The sequence below is a fragment of the Pecten maximus genome, chromosome 15 (genome assembly GCF_902652985.1).
Source record: "Pecten maximus chromosome 15, xPecMax1.1, whole genome shotgun sequence".
Taxonomy (NCBI): domain Eukaryota; kingdom Metazoa; phylum Mollusca; class Bivalvia; order Pectinida; family Pectinidae; genus Pecten; species Pecten maximus.
In genome coordinates, this window is record NC_047029.1 from 28974928 (window position 1) to 28993337 (window position 18410).

The 18410-nt window shown below is 34.7% G+C and overlaps 2 protein-coding genes across 3 annotated transcripts; one reads left to right on the top strand and one right to left on the bottom strand.

Moving 5' to 3' along the window:
- The first annotated feature begins 1583 nt into the window (after positions 1-1583).
- LOC117343593 lies at positions 1584-9239 on the top strand. 2 transcript variants are annotated; one of them, XM_033906024.1, is made up of 6 exons: positions 1584-1714; positions 2566-2697; positions 3709-4407; positions 5019-5276; positions 6175-6352; positions 8117-9239. In XM_033906024.1, exons 3-6 carry the CDS (start codon positions 3714-3716, stop codon positions 8346-8348), a joined length of 1362 nt encoding a protein of 453 aa, XP_033761915.1. In that variant the 5' UTR covers positions 1584-1714; positions 2566-2697; positions 3709-3713; the 3' UTR covers positions 8349-9239. The 2 variants fall into 2 exon arrangements, with proteins under 2 accessions (XP_033761915.1, XP_033761916.1); XM_033906025.1 differs by lacking the exon at positions 2566-2697.
- Positions 9240-14065: 4826 nt separating this feature from the next.
- LOC117343596 (tubulin alpha-1A chain-like) lies at positions 14066-17921 on the bottom strand. Its single transcript, XM_033906027.1, has 3 exons — positions 17793-17921; positions 17287-17509; positions 14066-15326 (listed from the first exon to the last, which is right to left on the bottom strand). Exons 1-3 carry the CDS (start codon positions 17793-17795, stop codon positions 14197-14199), a joined length of 1356 nt encoding a protein of 451 aa, XP_033761918.1. The 5' UTR covers positions 17796-17921; the 3' UTR covers positions 14066-14196.
- Positions 17922-18410: the final 489 nt, after the last annotated feature.

The following is an 18410-nucleotide window of genomic DNA, read 5'->3' on the forward strand; positions in this document are numbered from 1 at the left end:
AAAATTCTGCTTCAATAATCATTCACATTCTTGCACCAAAGATATACAAACCAATAACGATATAAGCTAATTAGAAAGAAGAGAACTTGATTTCGTATGATATCGATCGCGCAGCTTTTCAGAGAACATGCTCGTAACCTTGAAACCGAATATCGAAAATTATGAAGAAAAAAAAATAGATAAATAAACAGATATAAAATAGATCTTTTGCATTCCCTATCCAGATTTTGACATTTGTTTTACCTATTTTGAGATTTTGTTCGCCTGCTTGGTCAATTAAGGCTATTTGCAGTTTAATTCATTTTGGCTCTACTGTGTCTAACTCTCGATCTGATGTGTATAGGGAACAACCAACCAATTGAATGGTTCCCTTTGTACACAATGTTACGCCAGGGATAAAAAGTTTGCCAGCCACTGATTGGCCAGTATATAATGAAGTTCCAAAATAGATATATTGCTCGATAAGTAACTATTAATATGTAATGTTGATATAAAATTCCTGTTGATTTTTTTTCAAAAGTTCAAATCATAATAACTAACAGGTGAAAATTTCACTGAAGTCAACGTGAAACCAATTTGTTTGTTGGTCACTTACAAGGTCTTGATATCTTATGTGGGTTCAGTAAAATCTTTGAAGATGACGACAGCTCGCTTGCAATTCAATTTAATCAATAATCTGTTGTGAATAACAAATTAAACACTACAAAAGATGTAGGAAATGTCAACGTTGACCTGCATAGTTACCATGTTTAAAGAATTGAATCAGTTGTAACGTCATAACGGCAAAATGACTTGTGTATGAATATTGGTTATCAAATAACACAGTTTACTGACGTCACTAATGAATCCTAGACTGTTGAAACAGCTGCATGGTACATTTCAGCTCTTCATTAGCCTACTGTCAATTATTTTAATCTATTCAAATATGTATAGCTTATATAGATATATTATGTATATTCAGCAAACGTATAGCGTATCAGTGTTCAGATTTGCATTAAAGAAGCGTTATATTCGATACGATATCTTGGACTCGAATTATTTCAGTCGAAATTTGTTTATATTTCATTTGTAACAAATATCAATTATGTTCTTAATGGTATTCTCACTAACCCAATATTGATCCAATAAAGGTCAATCAATGTCAATTCCTGGCAATTACAATATACACTCAATGATTTAAGCTATTGTTATAGCAAACTTGCAAAATAATGTATGGCTCATTTTCATTTCAACAAATTTTGCGTCATGAATGATACCGTTGGATTAGAAAATGCTAGTTATTTGTAAGTATTCAACACAGTACTAGTATGCAGTATATTTTATAGCGTTTGAGTGTGCTCGTTTTATTGGACATAAGCTTATAGTTTAAAAACCTAAGTTACATATCTTACAGAAGTGTATTCATCAACTATTGACAATAAGTGTTTATTATTCCAGATTCACGGCATTATACTTTCACGATAAAATAAATACGAGTTATTGATGCTTTAATACATCCGAATATTCCGGATATAAGTATTGATTTGTTAACTAGAATTCCCTAGCAACCCGGAAGTATAAATAAACTACTAGGCAAGTCTGACAACATGGCGATATGTCTGAGGCTTTGCGTATAAGCCACTGAGAGGAAAATGGATATCGATTCAAATCACATTAACATAGTTTGGTGATACTATCTCTGATTCCATATCTTACTTCAATCACTGACACTTTGGTACGTATTATCATCGCTACAGTCACGTAAAATGCAGTTAATCCAAAGTAAACAAAACTGGTGTAGTATCTATTAATAGACATTACACAGGCTGTATATACTTTAAAGCAGTACATGCAACAGTCAGAACCAGAATGACCTCCTATGACGATATTGATTGGGGACCAGTCAGTACCCATAAACGACACATAGCTAAATCGTACTAGGTGTTTCATTACTTGTATTTCTCTCGATTTCATAATATGCTGTCATTATAATTGACGAGACTAGAACACGTACGTAATCATGATTTCAGAATTCTATACACAGGCTTTATCGGTTGTACTCACACAGTTGGTCAGAGTGTATAACTATTCCGTGGTCTAAGGCATTAATCCTTTGTATATATATACGGTAGTCGATATTTACACAGAACTAAAACGATAAGGATACTTACAGTGATAACGAAGGCATAATCAATCTTTAAATGTCTGTTTTTTTAGTTATTTTGTTTGTTTTGCTTTTTTAAAATCTATTTTATTGTGGTTTTTTATTTCTTATTTTTTCAATTAGCTAATACAAACGTCATGAACAATTTCATGTTGGATATTATACTGAGAGCATACATAGTGTTTATGAGCTATGAAGTCGAGATTAACATATAACGCCGATATTAGTGTCAATGTCAGTGTCAACAAGAATATATGATAATATAACAGATGTATGCATACGATCTTTATATCTACCTAATCAATAAACAAACATAACTATTAAATTGTACATAACTTTGACTGAACTCTTACTATTAAAGTATTATGTGCATCAGTTGAGACCCTTTACTGGAAAAATGGATTTCGGTTTTTTTAATCTAGGAGGTGGTCAGAACTATAACCTCATATATATATATATATATGAGAGTGTTATTGCTTATAAGAGGATGTTACAGGATTCTAGAGGTGTGGATCTATGAAGACGTTATAGGATTTCGGAAGGTGTGACAGGATGTGAGTATGTTATAGGTTTCCGGATGGTGTTTAACGGTCTATGAGGACGTTACAGAATTCGAGATGGTGTAATGATCTCTGAGGCTGTTTTAGGATGTAGAAGGAAGCTATAGGATATATGAGTGTTGATATGACTCGAACGGGTGCCTTTTGGGTCTGCAAGGGTGGTGTAGGATCCAGGATGCTGTTATAGGATACAGGGAGATGCTATAGGATGTAGAAGGATGGTATAAGATATGGCAAAGGTGTTATAGGAGTAGGATGCAGAATGGTGCTATAAGATTAAACAGTAGGGAAAGGATGTAGTTTACTCGATCTAGTACGAGGACTGATTGGTAAGTTGTGAGCCTCATATTGAAGGATTTGAATTTTTCCCGACATATTATTTTTCAACATAATCCCCTTCAGCATCTATACACTTTTGCCAGTGGTGTTTAAGGGCCTTAATACCACTTTTATAGAACGCCTTTTCTTGGCTATTCAGAAAGTAATCAACTGCATGTTAGGGTTAGGGTGCCTGCAAAAGCCGGTTGTCTTGTTTACTTTAGAGTGTTATCTCGTTGATATAAACTTACCAAATGAGACCAGTCTTTTGGTACACGGCCCTATATTGTCAGAAAGTAGTATGATTTAAGAATAACATCCTTGCGTTCCTCCTTCAAAACGAGATTCACAACATATCAATCAGCCCTCGTGACTTGGAGTTTGCTAGGTTAGAGGGTGTTAAGCATTTTTCATCATAATATTGCAATACATATTATTAACGAAAATATTTCGCATTCTACAGTAAGTTTTGAGCCTTTCATTTTAAAAGTAGGCAATGTGTTAATATCTAATTAAAAGAAAAGTTAAGGGTACTGTATCGTAGAGATTGCTTATATATAACGAGGTCTTAGAATCTGACATCACACGAAGATCTGAGGTTGTAACGAATACTTCGTTCTAAATGGACTTCGTGATGAAAAGTTTAAACCTGATTTAATGAATTACTGTATTTTATTCGTCTTGTAGAAAATATGGCAGACAATAACAGTCTTTCCGTGAAGTTAAGAAAGGAAGGCAATGATGTGTACACCTCTGTACGGGACGGCCTGTGCGTCTCGATCAAATTTTCGAGGTTTAGTAGTGCAGCAGATAGCTACCGTAGGGCGTTTGATGCGGCAAAGGGTGACGAAGAGAGTGTACCAGCTGCCAAAAATGCAGCCATGACCTTCTGGAGAATAGCAGAAACTGAAACTGAAATGGATACCAAACCTGATAGAGTTGCACGCAATTATAAAGAGGCATTTAAGTATTTCTCCTATGCTTACAGGCATGGTATTTCGTGCAAACCCAGCGATTGGATCACCAAGCTGCTCTCGTCAATTGATGAATGTTGGTCGGAATTCAGTTTTTTCATGAACGAGCACGCTTCTCTAGAAGATAGGATCGATCATTATTACAATGTTCTTGAGACGGTTGAAATAGATTATATACGCGGGAACTTTTATCTAAATCTTGCAAGGTTCCATTTCCGGAGTGGCGTAACAGCCATTCAGAATGGACGCTATCAACGTGGGTTGTCCGAAATGAGAAACTGTTCTATGCCGATACACGAAGCTAGGAAACATTGTTTAGATGTCAACAATGTAGGTCTGGAGTGTAATATTTTAGAGGATGACGTCATCATGCATCAGTGTACTGCCGATGCCATGCAAGCAATAGATGTGGGTAAGTGATAAGTATACTGTGATATTTGAAATTTTCGAGAAGCAATATTTTCGAAAAATTGAATTCTTTGATAAACCATAAAAAAAATGACGATTGATAAACATTTGCCGTATACAAGTTCATGATACTTTTGGAAAGTAGACATTGTAAGGTCTGGAGTAAGATATTATATTTGTAAGTTAATTTCAGTTATATTCTGATAGAATGCATGACCTTATTTTGGTACCATTATTCTATATATCTTTTACATTCATTTTGTATAATATAAGACATACAATAGTATCTAATCAATATTGTGATAAAACCTACTCACTTTAGTGTTTCTACATACCTACATTTCGTCTCTTGAGGGTAAAAATATTAGGTGTCCCCTTTAACGTAGGGACAAATCGAAAAAAATAGTAATAACTCTGAAATGAGATGATATTCTATGAACAGATTCCTTCCATTTCCGGCAGAATTCCGCAAATTTTAGTAAGTTACCATGTACTTATTTAAAGTGACATTTTTTTTATGTTTGTATTTCCTATTTATAACACTGTCTCAGTAAAATTTACGTTCGGTCGAAGAACATGGCTCATTTATACCAAACAATATAACATCTTTACCAGGTGACAAATTGTTCAGGAAAATAATGAAAGACGAAGAGAACATTAACATGGACATCGTCTGGGACGTCGTGGATTGGTATAAATCTGCTGTTCTGCGCACGCGCGAGAGGACAGAAATGGAACAGGAAGCCATAGCAACAAGTCGACTAGGCAAACTATATGATAAGGTGCTGAAGATGAAGGACAAGGCCCATGAATATGTGATGAAGTCTGTGCAACTGGCACATAGCATGCATCCTCGAACATTCACATCGGAGGGTAAATTGACTGAAATGTTTTTTTAATCTAAGTCTGGTATGAAACAAGAGATTGAATTGTAGTAAAGATCGAAACTTATTTACACAAATGAGAATTGAAGATGATACCATCAATTATCGTCCATCCGTACTCGCTCACATACGTATGGGGTGCATTCTTCGTTTTGTATAGGGAGCCAAAATTACTTATAAATGCTTACTGCGCACCCTTCATGTAGATTTCATTTGTCCGTTGCTCCGAATATAATTGTAATAAAATACAAATACTATATTTCCGCATATGTGTAGATAAAGTCTATCCCGCTGTTTTAACAGCGATAATGCCATATTCAGATCAATACAAAACTAGGAGCCGACCTGTGACATCGAATCACGATACTTCTTCACTTTTTCTATCAGAGTATATGCCAACTTAATGTATCCATATGATAGAAGAAATAATTCTCCTTTCCTCGGTTCTATAAGTCCTCTTTTTACGGAATTAATCATGGAATTAATTAGCCGAACGTTTTTCATATGCATTTTATTGGAAACTTTGAGATAAAAAGATATTCATTTAAATTGGGTTGCTGCATAGTTTTGTTTGTAATTTTCAATTGCTAACTTCAATAAAGAACACAATTTAGATTGATTAAGTAGAGCTTTTAAATTTAGGATATCTACTGACAACACCACATTCTATGTATACCTGTAAACTGATACTTATTACAATGTATCGCAACGAACGAATCACCGTGGCCCTAAACGACTACAACCGAAAAAAAGTATCGCAACGAGAGTTGAGTAATGCAAAGTAAAATTATTTAATTGCTTTTTTTTCAAAATATAACAATTTTTTCTGTTTTGGGGTATCATTAGTTTAGATTGTCGTTATATTCCGAAGCTTAATTTCATTACAGACTGGTTTAAAGAAGCCTCTAAAATTTTGAAAAAGTATCAAGATGAAAAGGCAGCAGAGGAGGACAAAGAATGGAAGAAACAAAGAGAAGAGGTTAAGAAGAAAATGACTGAACAACTGGAAAGTCTCTACAAAGCTGAGAAAAAGGGAGACCTAGAACTTCTCGAATACTTATACAAGTACGTCTACGTATCTAGTTCATTTGTATATAGAAACAAACTGTGATGTCTTTGAACATAACAGGAGAATGTTTAACTCGCAGTAATCATTGATGTAAGCAATTATGGTAGTGTTATTGGTATTGATGTGGGTTGGTATTAACAGTCATGGTTATATGAAAAAGAGTATTAATGCGGGACTAACAGAAGGGAATTAAGTAGCGAAAGAAAGATTAAACGGGGAAAAAGGAAAATATGAAAATTCCAGTTTTGCAATGGGAAAATAGATCGGGCAAACTTCCCAATACACTGACACTTCTAGTTATGGAAGACCTATATTCTGTTTCATTCTAACAAGGGCTTGTTGTTTATGGGGCGCCGTTTTACTATTTATTAACAAAACTGGATATCTATAATTCGAATTTAGGATATCCATAATTCATTTCTGGATATCCATAATTCGAATTTAGGATATCTTAAAATGTTTTGAATTTAGGATATCCATAATTCGAATTTTGGATATCCTTAATTCATCTTTGGATATCCATAATTCGAATTTAGGATATCCATAATTCATTTTTGGATATCCAAAATTTGAATTATGGATATCCAAAAATGCTTAGTGTTATCAAATTGGATTGCTTCCGGCACTACTACCGGTCAAAACCGACCCTTGTTACGAACTTGTAAATACGCGTAATGGACCGGAAACAAAGTTTACGAAATAGAATACAGCAGAGGAGTTCCAAAGGACAAAGTTCCTTAGGCCCTTACATACAACATTTACCAAAAGTTACTACTTAGGGTGCTCCGACAAGTCAACGGAGGAATTTGTACAAAACAGAACATGGCGACAGACATACTGCGGCACATTTTGGGGAAGATTTTGGCAGCGCAACGTTGTTTATCATGTGACGACGTTTACTGCAACACAATATTGTCCGATCTTCGACAAGCATCTAGAAACATAGAAGTCATGAAATATAACGGCAATGTGTCAGAAGAAAATGCCGTGATTGTCCAAACAACTCTTGAACAATTCATCGTCCAAGTCCATGTCTAATGCTCTTAAAGCACTTGACACCATTCGCTCCATCTTGCATTCGCATTGATTCGTATAGTGAAGTCCGAGGACTTCCGATCCTACGAAAAAACGCGCCCGCGGGAACATGATGTAGCAGGGAGAAATCATTAGACAGTAAAATATTAACATTTCCCCGATTTATGGATATCCAAAATTCGAATTATGGATATCCTAAATTCAAAGCATTTTAAGATATCCAAAATTCGATTTAATGATATCAAGAAATGATATTTGGATATCCAAAATTCGGATTTTGGATATCCATAAATGAATTTTGGATATCCCTAATTCGAATTTATGATATCTTAAAATGCTTTGAATTTAGGATATCCATAATTCGAATTTTGGATATCCATAATTCATTTTTGGATATCCATAATTCGAATTTTGGATATCCAATATTAATTTTGGATATCCAAAATTAATATTGGATATCCAAAATTATTTAATGATATCATAAATTCGAATTTTGGATATCCAAAAATGAATTATGGATATCCAAAATTCGAATTATGGATATCCAGTTTTGTTAATAAATAGTAAAACGGCGCCCCATAGTTGTTATATTGTATAGTAAGTTGTTTAGCGAGGATGTAAATAGTCCAATACAGGACAAAGTGTTTCGTGTTTGCTAACATTGTGTATCTTTGATACGCCTATACTGAATATTGTCTAAATTTAGACTAAATTTCATCAAATAGGAACTTTCCACCGAAGAACCCTCTTCACAAGGAAGTCTTTGTTATGCCGACAGATCCAAAAGAATTAAAGGAACTAGATCTTGAGAAGAAGAAGAAGCTCTACCAACATGCCGTGGTAAACTACCATCCGGACAGGGCGAATGTGAAGGAGCATGGGACTCAGTGGAAGGTTCTGACCGAGGAAATCACCAAGATCCTGAATTGTCGGTATAACCGCCAGAAGGCGTTATAATTGGCATATATATTGGTGGAGGCAACGCAAACATATCTGTACCAAGACTTGAACAAAAATTAGGGAGCATTCAAGAAGAAATCTAACTTGATACAAAGGCAGAATTCTCAAATATCTAAATATAGTGTAAATGTTACTTGTTTCTTTGATGCATAGAGCTTATTTGTACTGGGTTTTTTTGGGTTTTTTTTTTAAGTTGTCTTCAATTCAGATTTATTCGTAAATCATTCAGGTATGGATACCAAAAAATAATGTTTTCAGTGAAGAGTAAACAATGTTATAAAATCAACGGTAAATTACCATACAAGATAGTACATTTCTAGTAGATATTACTCAATAACTATAATACAGTGACTCTATATAACATACAATATGTCACAAATACTTGACTTTGATAGTGACAGTGACGTAATTTTGTGCATATTAGTTAATGTAGAGTTTGTGTCCTTTTCCTTAATGACCCTGGCTGTTAATAGGACGTTAAACAAAACAAACCAAACAAACCAAAGTTTCCTTTTCATAACTTAAAACTGAAATGTTTCCATTATTAAAATTGTATTTTCCTAAGCACAACGTGAAATATATCGCGTGTCTGTAAAGATCAGGTCTGCGACTACAGTAGGACAGGCTGGCCATGGGCAATTTTTTTGTTAAGTAAATAACTTTATTATGATATGCATAAAAAAAGAAAAAAGAAATGTACACTATAATTGGTATATTCAGTGTGAAGTAGTACATACAGGCTTCACATTTGTTAAAACAAAAATTAATAAATTGATTCCGGATTTTAAATTTCCGGATTTGCCGAAGGTGTGTTTAAGCAGGAAATTTAGTTTTGCCTACAGCGAAATATGGAAGCCCACAGAAGAGGTAAGATAGCAGGAAAACTTAATGTACAACATATGTCTGAACTAGATTAATTCTGTCTTTAAGAAAGAGATATTTAATTTTAAATAGGTTTCAGAAAAAAAATTGTGTAGAGAATTGTGTACTTTTGGGTCAAATATCATAATATTTTGCAATTTTTGAGCACTTTTTAAGCTGTTACCATGGTATTCACAGCTCTAAAAATCACAGAAAAATTAAGTTTACTTATCCTTCAGAGCTGTATTAAAATTGCAAATGTTGTAAAGATTACAAATATATATACTTTATTAGAGGTAATATGTAGGGTTAACTGGCAATGTTCACATATCTAAAACATGTGCCATATTTTTCAGAATTGGGCATTTTTACCGTACACTGCTACCTATTGCTAATTGGGATTACATTGTTCCTTTACTTTACGCGCTTCCTCCAAAGCTACTTATCGTAAACAAATGAAACTTCACATGGATATTAGTGAGGATCTGAAAATATACAAGGCCCATTCCGATTAAAAACGGCTAATATTCTCTGGCTCCGATTGGTCTAGACAAAACGTTGTCTGATTTCGACCAAACAGTGTATGTTGGATTAGTACTAGAGACTTTATTATGGTCCCCGTTGCAATCTTGTTTGGTCTGTTTTAACTTGTGTTTGACATCATCCGTATAAACATGTGCTCAGTTTTCAATTAAAAATAAAAGTTCTCAGATTTGATGTCCCTATGTCGCCCAAAATTGGGAAACCGATCACTAAATATTTGTATAATTTGTCAAAATGTCTTTTTATTTCTAATGTACGCAAATAATGTAAATCTATAGCGATTATTTTGAAATTTGGCGAGACCCTAAGAAGTACGATTTCCATACATCAGCAGTAATTGCGCAACTTTAAAGAACGACCGAAAAGTCAAAAATATTTTTTTTATTTATTTATTAATTTTTTTTAAATCAAAGGACGGAAATATCACTTAGTTTGTAACAATGTGTAATGCCTCTTTAGACAGACCGAGTAATATTCAGTTTTGAATGAGCAAATCAAAAGCTTTTAATTAACTATCTCATCAAAAGCAAAATCCAATAAAAAAAAAATTAAAAAGATTTACATAAAACTTTTCCACTGGGTGGAATATATTGTGATACTGGAGACTTGTTTTACTTTGACCGAAAAAATAAGTTTGATCATACAAGCGTGGTGAAAGGTAATTATGTCAGTGAGGTGTGTGCATTTTCTTTGACCGTGTATTGTTATATCATGCCATCTTTGTTGAGTTAAATAAAAAATAGAAATAAAATTAAAACAATCGTTTTGTTATTTCTAAGACAGACCCTTAATTATTCCCTGTTCTCATCTTCAGATATGATAGAAATAGCTTAATTTGCTTAAGTTCCCTAATATATCACTAATATCTAATTGAAGAGAAACGTACAGTCCAACCCCGTTATCACGAAGAAACATCATGGAATCATTACAAGTTTGTTACAGAGTGAATTTGTTATAAAATCCTTGGAACTGTAGCTCCTGTGTAGCTGAATCACAGTTCGAGACAACAAAGTTTGACTGTAATCCCTTTTTTTAAATCTAAATCTCTGATGTTGTAAGAAGAAAGGCTTCGATATCAAATATTTTTTTTATCTTTATGCCCTGTGAGTGTAATTAAAATGATATACCGCTTGCTGCCATTCAATCATATATTGAGATTGGCGTCTAAAGAGTCATCGCTGGCAATATTAGGTAACCGGGAAAGTCACGAAGGAGTAAACAATTTTTTAAATCTTCGAGCTCCTATAATCAAGACACTAACGTATATGCTCTCGATTCTACATAACGCCTCTGATCTGAAGGATACGTCATTTGTGTCTGTAATTCTAACGGTGATATATGATGGGTATGTCAAAGTTATGTCAAGGAAACATCACAATGCAAAAGGTGCTTACTTGTAGCATGATAAGCGTTCATTCAAGGATTCAAGGAGCGAGGTTGTTTTGAGAAGACTTGTATACGGTTTTGGCTTTTAATGTTTTGCTTTAAACGAAATGATTGCCATCAACACCACAAAGCAAAAATGTTTATGGATCATCATATCTGTCACAGATGGTAAGAACATTTATAAATTGATATTTGTATCATATTATGATTATGATTTCATCAGTACATAATTTGATTTTGTTATATTATATTATATTATATTATATTATATTATATTATATTATATCTGGTATGGATCCGCCATTATATGACCTGGGCCATTTAACAAATACATATTAGCTCTCAGGCTCAAACACTTTTGGTAAACGATATGATATCTGATTTTTCGCAAAACTGAGATATCATTTACAATGTCAATTTGATCATTTAGGCGAGTTTAAAGAAAGTTAAGCGAAGTACAGATTTCCTTTCTCAGCGTGGAAATGGTTTAAGGATACAGCCCTGCTTTTAAAGTTATATTATCTATTATAATATTATAATGAAGTTATTCAATCATATTTATGATATTTGTGATTAAACTAATGACGAAATTGTATAACGATAAAAACATATAACGCCAAAAGTATACAACAATAAAACCATATTATGTAATGTGATATAATGGTGAAACCATATAAATATTATAATGATGAAATCATACATTATGATGAAAATACACCGATTCAAATGGTATTTTCTATTAATATCACATTTACAGCGGTCGATGGCGTTCCATAAATGGTCATTGTTTTACATCAAAATGACGTATTTGACGATGAAATCCCTTCCATACTTGTTACAGATAATAGTTGAATGTTTGTCCGTGAGAACACGCAATGTTCTCATTAATCTGTATCTTCCACTTGAAACACATTTAAAGCTACCTGGAATCACCTCTGTTGTCATCACTTTACCTGATATTTCGCTCTAATTTATGGACTACCTATAACTATCCTACTATACTGTTATACTGTATATACATGCCTAGAACCACGCTCTGTTGTCATCACTTTACCTGATATTTCGCTCTAATTTATGGACTACCTATAACTACCCTACTATACTGTTATACTGTATATACATGTCTAGAACGATACTCTGTTGTTATGCTATTCCATATCACAAAGGTATGTAAACTTACCCCCAACCAACTCTTATCACCATTGTATATCTTTAATCTTTTAATTGTGTCTAGGTTTGACGTTCATCTGTTTATTGTGGTTGACCTTTTCCTGTATAAATGCACCCTATATTTAATTTAATCATAAGGCAGTGTTTATTTGGATTATTATATTATCTGGTTGCCCAAGTTACCTCACAAGACAAATATAAATCAGTTTTATTGCAGCACTTTAAATTTCGTTTTCATTATCTTTGTTTTTTCTGTAATATCTAAATCTCCTGGTGTCGTTTCTGTCTCTGTGAATTTTTTTTCTTATTCCTATTCTTATTAGTTTAAAATAAGGTTTGTAGTCGTTTTGTGATACTGGGTACTGTGTAATGTAATGCAGGTTTTAGAGAACTCCAAAGTGGCCTTGACCAATTAATATTTTGTTTTAATCATAAAATGACAACTGTGCAACAAACAAAACACCACAGGAGATTTTGTATTATTTGACGGTCATTGTTAAGCTACATGTTATGTGACATAAACACTCGCATAAATAAACATACCTGTGTACCATTCCAATTACCGGACTTATCTTGTGTATGATTTTATATATTGTCAGTTTTATGTAATATTTGTATAAACTTTTTTTATTGGTATAAACGTTTTATAACGGGATGAAAGAATATCAAATATGTTGTGAAATGGAAAATGGTGACATGTCGGACGCATACAATTACGGGATAATTCTATCTATTGTTTTCCGTATCTTCTACCTTTAGAAGAAGGTACAGAAAAAAGTGGATAGGACGCTTAGACTATATAGCCTTGCCGGCCATTGTGGTATAATTGTATATCAAATAAATGAGTTTCAACTGATAATCATTCTCTGAGCTGACACCAAACTATTTAAACTTTAACAAAGTAATAAACTGCACGAAAGTCATCAATAATTTATCAATAGTATGATGTTCTTACCAAAGACAATAGAAAATTCCATACAGTGCGTTGTACCATATTGTCGTGTAGTAAACCTTTCCTAATTATTTTCTTAGTAGTGAAACTATATTTCATTCAAATTTAGTTTCTATAGCCATTAAAATTATGTCATTATGTTATTATGCATGTGATGTAGATTTAAATACGGCAGTATTTGTTACCTTGACTATACTCTTAGAAGCATACCTTTATATAGATAATCTACCTCGGAATCCCCGGTAACACATAATAATTTTTTTTATGAAATTTTATGAGTTTATCTGAAATTAACGAAAAGAGATAACCAATTAAATTTTACATGGACATGAGCGTTGGATTCAATTTGATATACATCTCGAGAAACATGTTTCTCATGTTCACATGCTGCGTATGTAGAATATCTTCCAATGGAGTACTTCGGTTTTACCAAGAGTTGTCGCTCCATGCATTTGCATACTCTGTGTTCAATTTACAAGAATCGGAAAAACCTACATGAATATTTTATTATGATATAAAGTTGGCCAAGTTGTATTAAAAACGAAAAAATTGATAACTTTTCATCATCCTGTGATCTTAATTTAGAGAGTATTAGGCAATACATGAGGAACGACAACTCTGGATGAATGGATATAAGCCTGTTTTTGTCTGTCTGTTTCTTTTGTGAAATTTCAGCAAAAGTCGGTAGAAAATGAAATTTCCTAAAGCGCTATCCTACTGAATAAGAACACAGATGTATAATTTGTGAATAATTCAAGCTTACATTTGCGTTCATAAGAAATACCAAACAATAAACACGAAATTGTATATTAAGCTTTAATGCTGGCATAGGTGGTTTGTCACAGCTCAACCATTTGTTTACATCATAAACGTCTTGATGTTGTAGACGTCATTTTATTTTGGCAAAGTTCTTTGAGTAGACGGTAAAAGAGTTTAATACTCCTCACCCTCCTCCTCGCCCTCACCCTCGACGGAGTCGACACCGACCTCTTCGTAATCCTTCTCAAGAGCAGCCAAATCCTCACGAGCTTCGGAGAACTCTCCCTCTTCCATACCCTCTCCGACGTACCAGTGGACGAAAGCACGCTTGGCGTACATAAGATCGAACTTGTGGTCAAGACGAGCCCAGGCCTCGGCGATGGCGGTGGTGTTGCTCAACATGCACACGGCACGCTGGACCTTGGCCAAATCACCTCCTGGCACAACGGTTGGTGGCTGGTAGTTGATTCCGACCTTGAAACCAGTTGGACACCAGTCGACGAACTGGATGGTCCTCTTGGTCTTGATGGTGGCGATGGCAGCGTTGACATCCTTGGGCACAACATCACCTCTGTACAACATACAGCAGGCCATGTATTTGCCGTGACGGGGATCGCATTTCACCATCTGGTTGGCGGGCTCGAAGCAGGCGTTGGTGACCTCAGCAACAGACAGCTGCTCGTGGTAGGCCTTCTCGGCGGAGATGACTGGGGCGTATGTGGCCAGAGGGAAATGGATACGTGGGTAGGGCACCAAGTTGGTCTGGAACTCAGTCAAGTCGACGTTCAGGGCACCGTCGAATCGGAGGGAGGCGGTGATGGAGCTGACAATCTGGGCAATCAGACGGTTCAAGTTAGTGTAGGTTGGTCGCTCGATGTCCAAGTTACGACGGCAGATATCGTAGATAGCCTCGTTGTCGACCATGAAGGCGCAGTCGGAGTGCTCAAGGGTGGTGTGGGTGGTCAGGATGGAGTTGTATGGCTCAACGACGGCAGTGGAGACCTGGGGAGCTGGGTAGATGGCGAACTCCAGCTTGGATTTCTTTCCGTAGTCAACGCTGAGACGCTCCATGAGCAGGGAGGTGAATCCGGATCCGGTACCACCGCCGAAGCTGTGGAAGATGAGGAATCCCTGGAGTCCAGTACATTGATCAGCCAACTTCCTGATGCGGTCAAGGACGAGATCGACGATCTCCTTACCAATGGTGTAGTGACCACGGGCGTAGTTGTTGGCAGCATCCTCCTTACCGGTGATGAGCTGCTCGGGGTGGAACAGTTGGCGGTAAGTTCCGGTCCTGACCTCATCTGGAAAACACAAGGGAAAGATTATGAGAATGAGAATAAAAGCACACAAAAAAAGTGAAATAAAGATGAAAACATAGTAGAATTTATCTATTTATTCGTATTATTGATTTACCTATATATCCATTCATGGATAAAATTATTCATTTATTTACATTTTCTTTTTTTATTGATTTATTTTTTTTTATTTATGGATTTATTCAGGAGAGTGGTAGATTAAGAGAAGCTGTGATAAGCATTTCAGTGGGATTGATTACCTAACTGTCTAAGTATCTTGTCATTATTTTCCCAACAGTATTTTAATTGATGTATATACATATATGTATTAATCCTATCTGATTTCAAAAACCTCCCATGGAACTTAATCCCACATGCTTATAACAATAGCCAGTTGGCATGTACTCAGAGCGCTTTAATTTCTATATATGAACTTTTGGGTTTATTGGCACAATGGCAATTAGTTTAAGCTTATCGTAAACTGCACAAAGTATAATCGATCCTTATGGTCCCAGCTAAGAGAAAAACTCTTCATGTCCAACGAATAACTAACAATACTGTTAATCCCAGGGTCTGTTAATTATATGGATTTACTGGACTGTGTCCAAACATTTAATCTGTACAAAGGTTTTGAAAAGTTTAATTGAAGCGGGTATAAGTGAAAATCAATATCTCGCCAGCTGAAAAGCCGATTACTTAAACGGAATGGCCAACTCGCATTTAAAACGGAACATTTAAAACGTGAGATGTGTTAAGGGTATATTATCAGAATTATCTAAAGTGGATCTCAGCACTCTTTTACGATAGGGGTATTTTATATAAACATTTATTGTCGTGTTTTTCGGGGTAGACTATTATCGATATTTTAAGATTTTAATTTTTTCTTCCATTCTTTTTTGGTATGACAACAGCAAATATTTGAACCTGTGAAATATCATTTCTCATCTACTCAAGATATTAACTCTGTCTATCTGTCTAGTCTTGAATTTCAAAAAAAATGAAATGAAATCACGTGATACACGTGTAACGTGTTTAAGCTGGTATGAAGTTAATATAAGTTTAAGTTCTGTTAGAGATTGTTACATATCCTAAGCCCTGATTTACCGCATGATAAAATTTGAATCAAATATTAGTCACAATATCCATTCAATTAAAGTTCTTAATGAATATATATATACCTAACCCCGATTAGTCGCATGACAGGGATTGAATCAAATGGCGAATTAAGTTATTGAAGTGTAATTTAACTGTAACCGTTCATATCAAACTACATGTAATAAAATATCTATCACAATATCAATTTAATTAACCTTTTGATTATATGTATTGCCCGTTTAAGACTTAATTGCGGGTGTACAATCTAAACCCTGTTTAATCGCATGACGGGATTTCGAATCAAATAATCGTTAAGCGCGAAGCAAGTTTTAAAGTAGAATTGAATTGTAGCAGATTATATCAGATTAAATCAGATTAATTTGATATTTAACTCTTAACGAGTGGTATGTTTTTTATTGGAGGTTTATCCGCGTGATAAAACTTGAATGTCGACATTTAAGCGTGTTAATGTACAGCCTGTCTGAACGTGACTCCCGGATAGGTGTCGTGAAGAAGCTTTTAGACTGATATAAACATGCAGACAGTTTTTGTTATTGGTAACCTATCGAACAATTCCTCTGCATACTGTATCATTAATCACAGGAGTTCATTTCTAAGTTTATAATTATACTGTATATAGATTAAATATAGTACATTTGTGTCCGTCTTTAAGCTAGAAGCGAAACCCTGTGTCTCTGCCTAATTACTCCATTAACATTTATTCATTCCATTTATGTATTATACATTAATTGTCATAGCTTTAACTAGCAATGCTCTGTTCAACTCATATACTTAAAGAATACGATTGAATTTATCGTCAATTTAGAAATTTAATGTTGACTACTACTTAATGTTGGCTATCGATGCTTACCGACTACGGTGGGCTCAAGATCAACAAAGACAGCCCTGGGCACGTGCTTGCCAGCGCCAGTCTCGCTGAAGAAGGTGTTGAAAGAGTCATCACCGCCTCCGATGGTCTTGTCTGAGGGCATCTGGCCATCAGGCTGGATACCGTGTTCCAGACAGTACAACTCCCAGCAGGCGTTTCCGATCTGGACTCCGGCCTGTCCAACGTGGATACTGATACATTCCCTCTGGAAGGGGGAAAAGAAAAGAAATATTTAAAACTTCCACCGTTTTAGAGTTTGTGAATGTTTCCAGGTAAACACAATAATAATTAGACCATTTTCTTAATTAATGCAATATTTAATTGCTTTAGAAATTAGATGTAAATAAGACACACATGATATCTGTTTCAAATTGGAAAACTTTATTGTTAAAAATGATGTTAAACGCCATGTAAAAATAAGTCCGAAATCTTAAAAAAAAAAAATTAAAAAAAAATTATTTCTAAATTCAAAAAATTATATCACTTACCATGATTGGTTTTTAAGGCTTTCCAAAGGGCTCGCAAGTAGAACTGTAATGGTCTGTGTGAGGATTTGTAGTGGGGTTTAAACTCACAACAGCTTATTATATACCTGGCGTACTCGAATGTCGTCATGGACGACGCACAAACACCGATATCGATTGGAAGTCTGGGAGTGAAATAGGATCATTTGACTCGAGAGAGCTTACAATTACGGCCTGGCAGTTAGGCTTTTAAAGTACTGTAATAGTGTATGACATTCAGTAAAAATACCTTTTGTGAGGTCATATCGATTTGTACAGTATACATATGTTTTGGTAGAAATCAATATTTAGTGGCATTGATTTCCAGTACTTATGATAAGTAAAAGTGTTTTGATTTTTATATGGTTTACTGACAAAGTTCGGAATGCTTCTACATTTAGGTTGAAATGCACCTAAGAACTTGGAGTGAATATATAAAAATTATAGGTATTTTATGGTTACGTTAAAAAAGCGTTTTGAAGTTACGCAAAATCTTTGATTTGTCAATAAATTGTATGTGAATGTCCAGGGATTTTATTACCGTTTTTATTGACGAAACTAAAGACTGATTGTGAGAATTTCCGACTGATCAAAACGGCGATA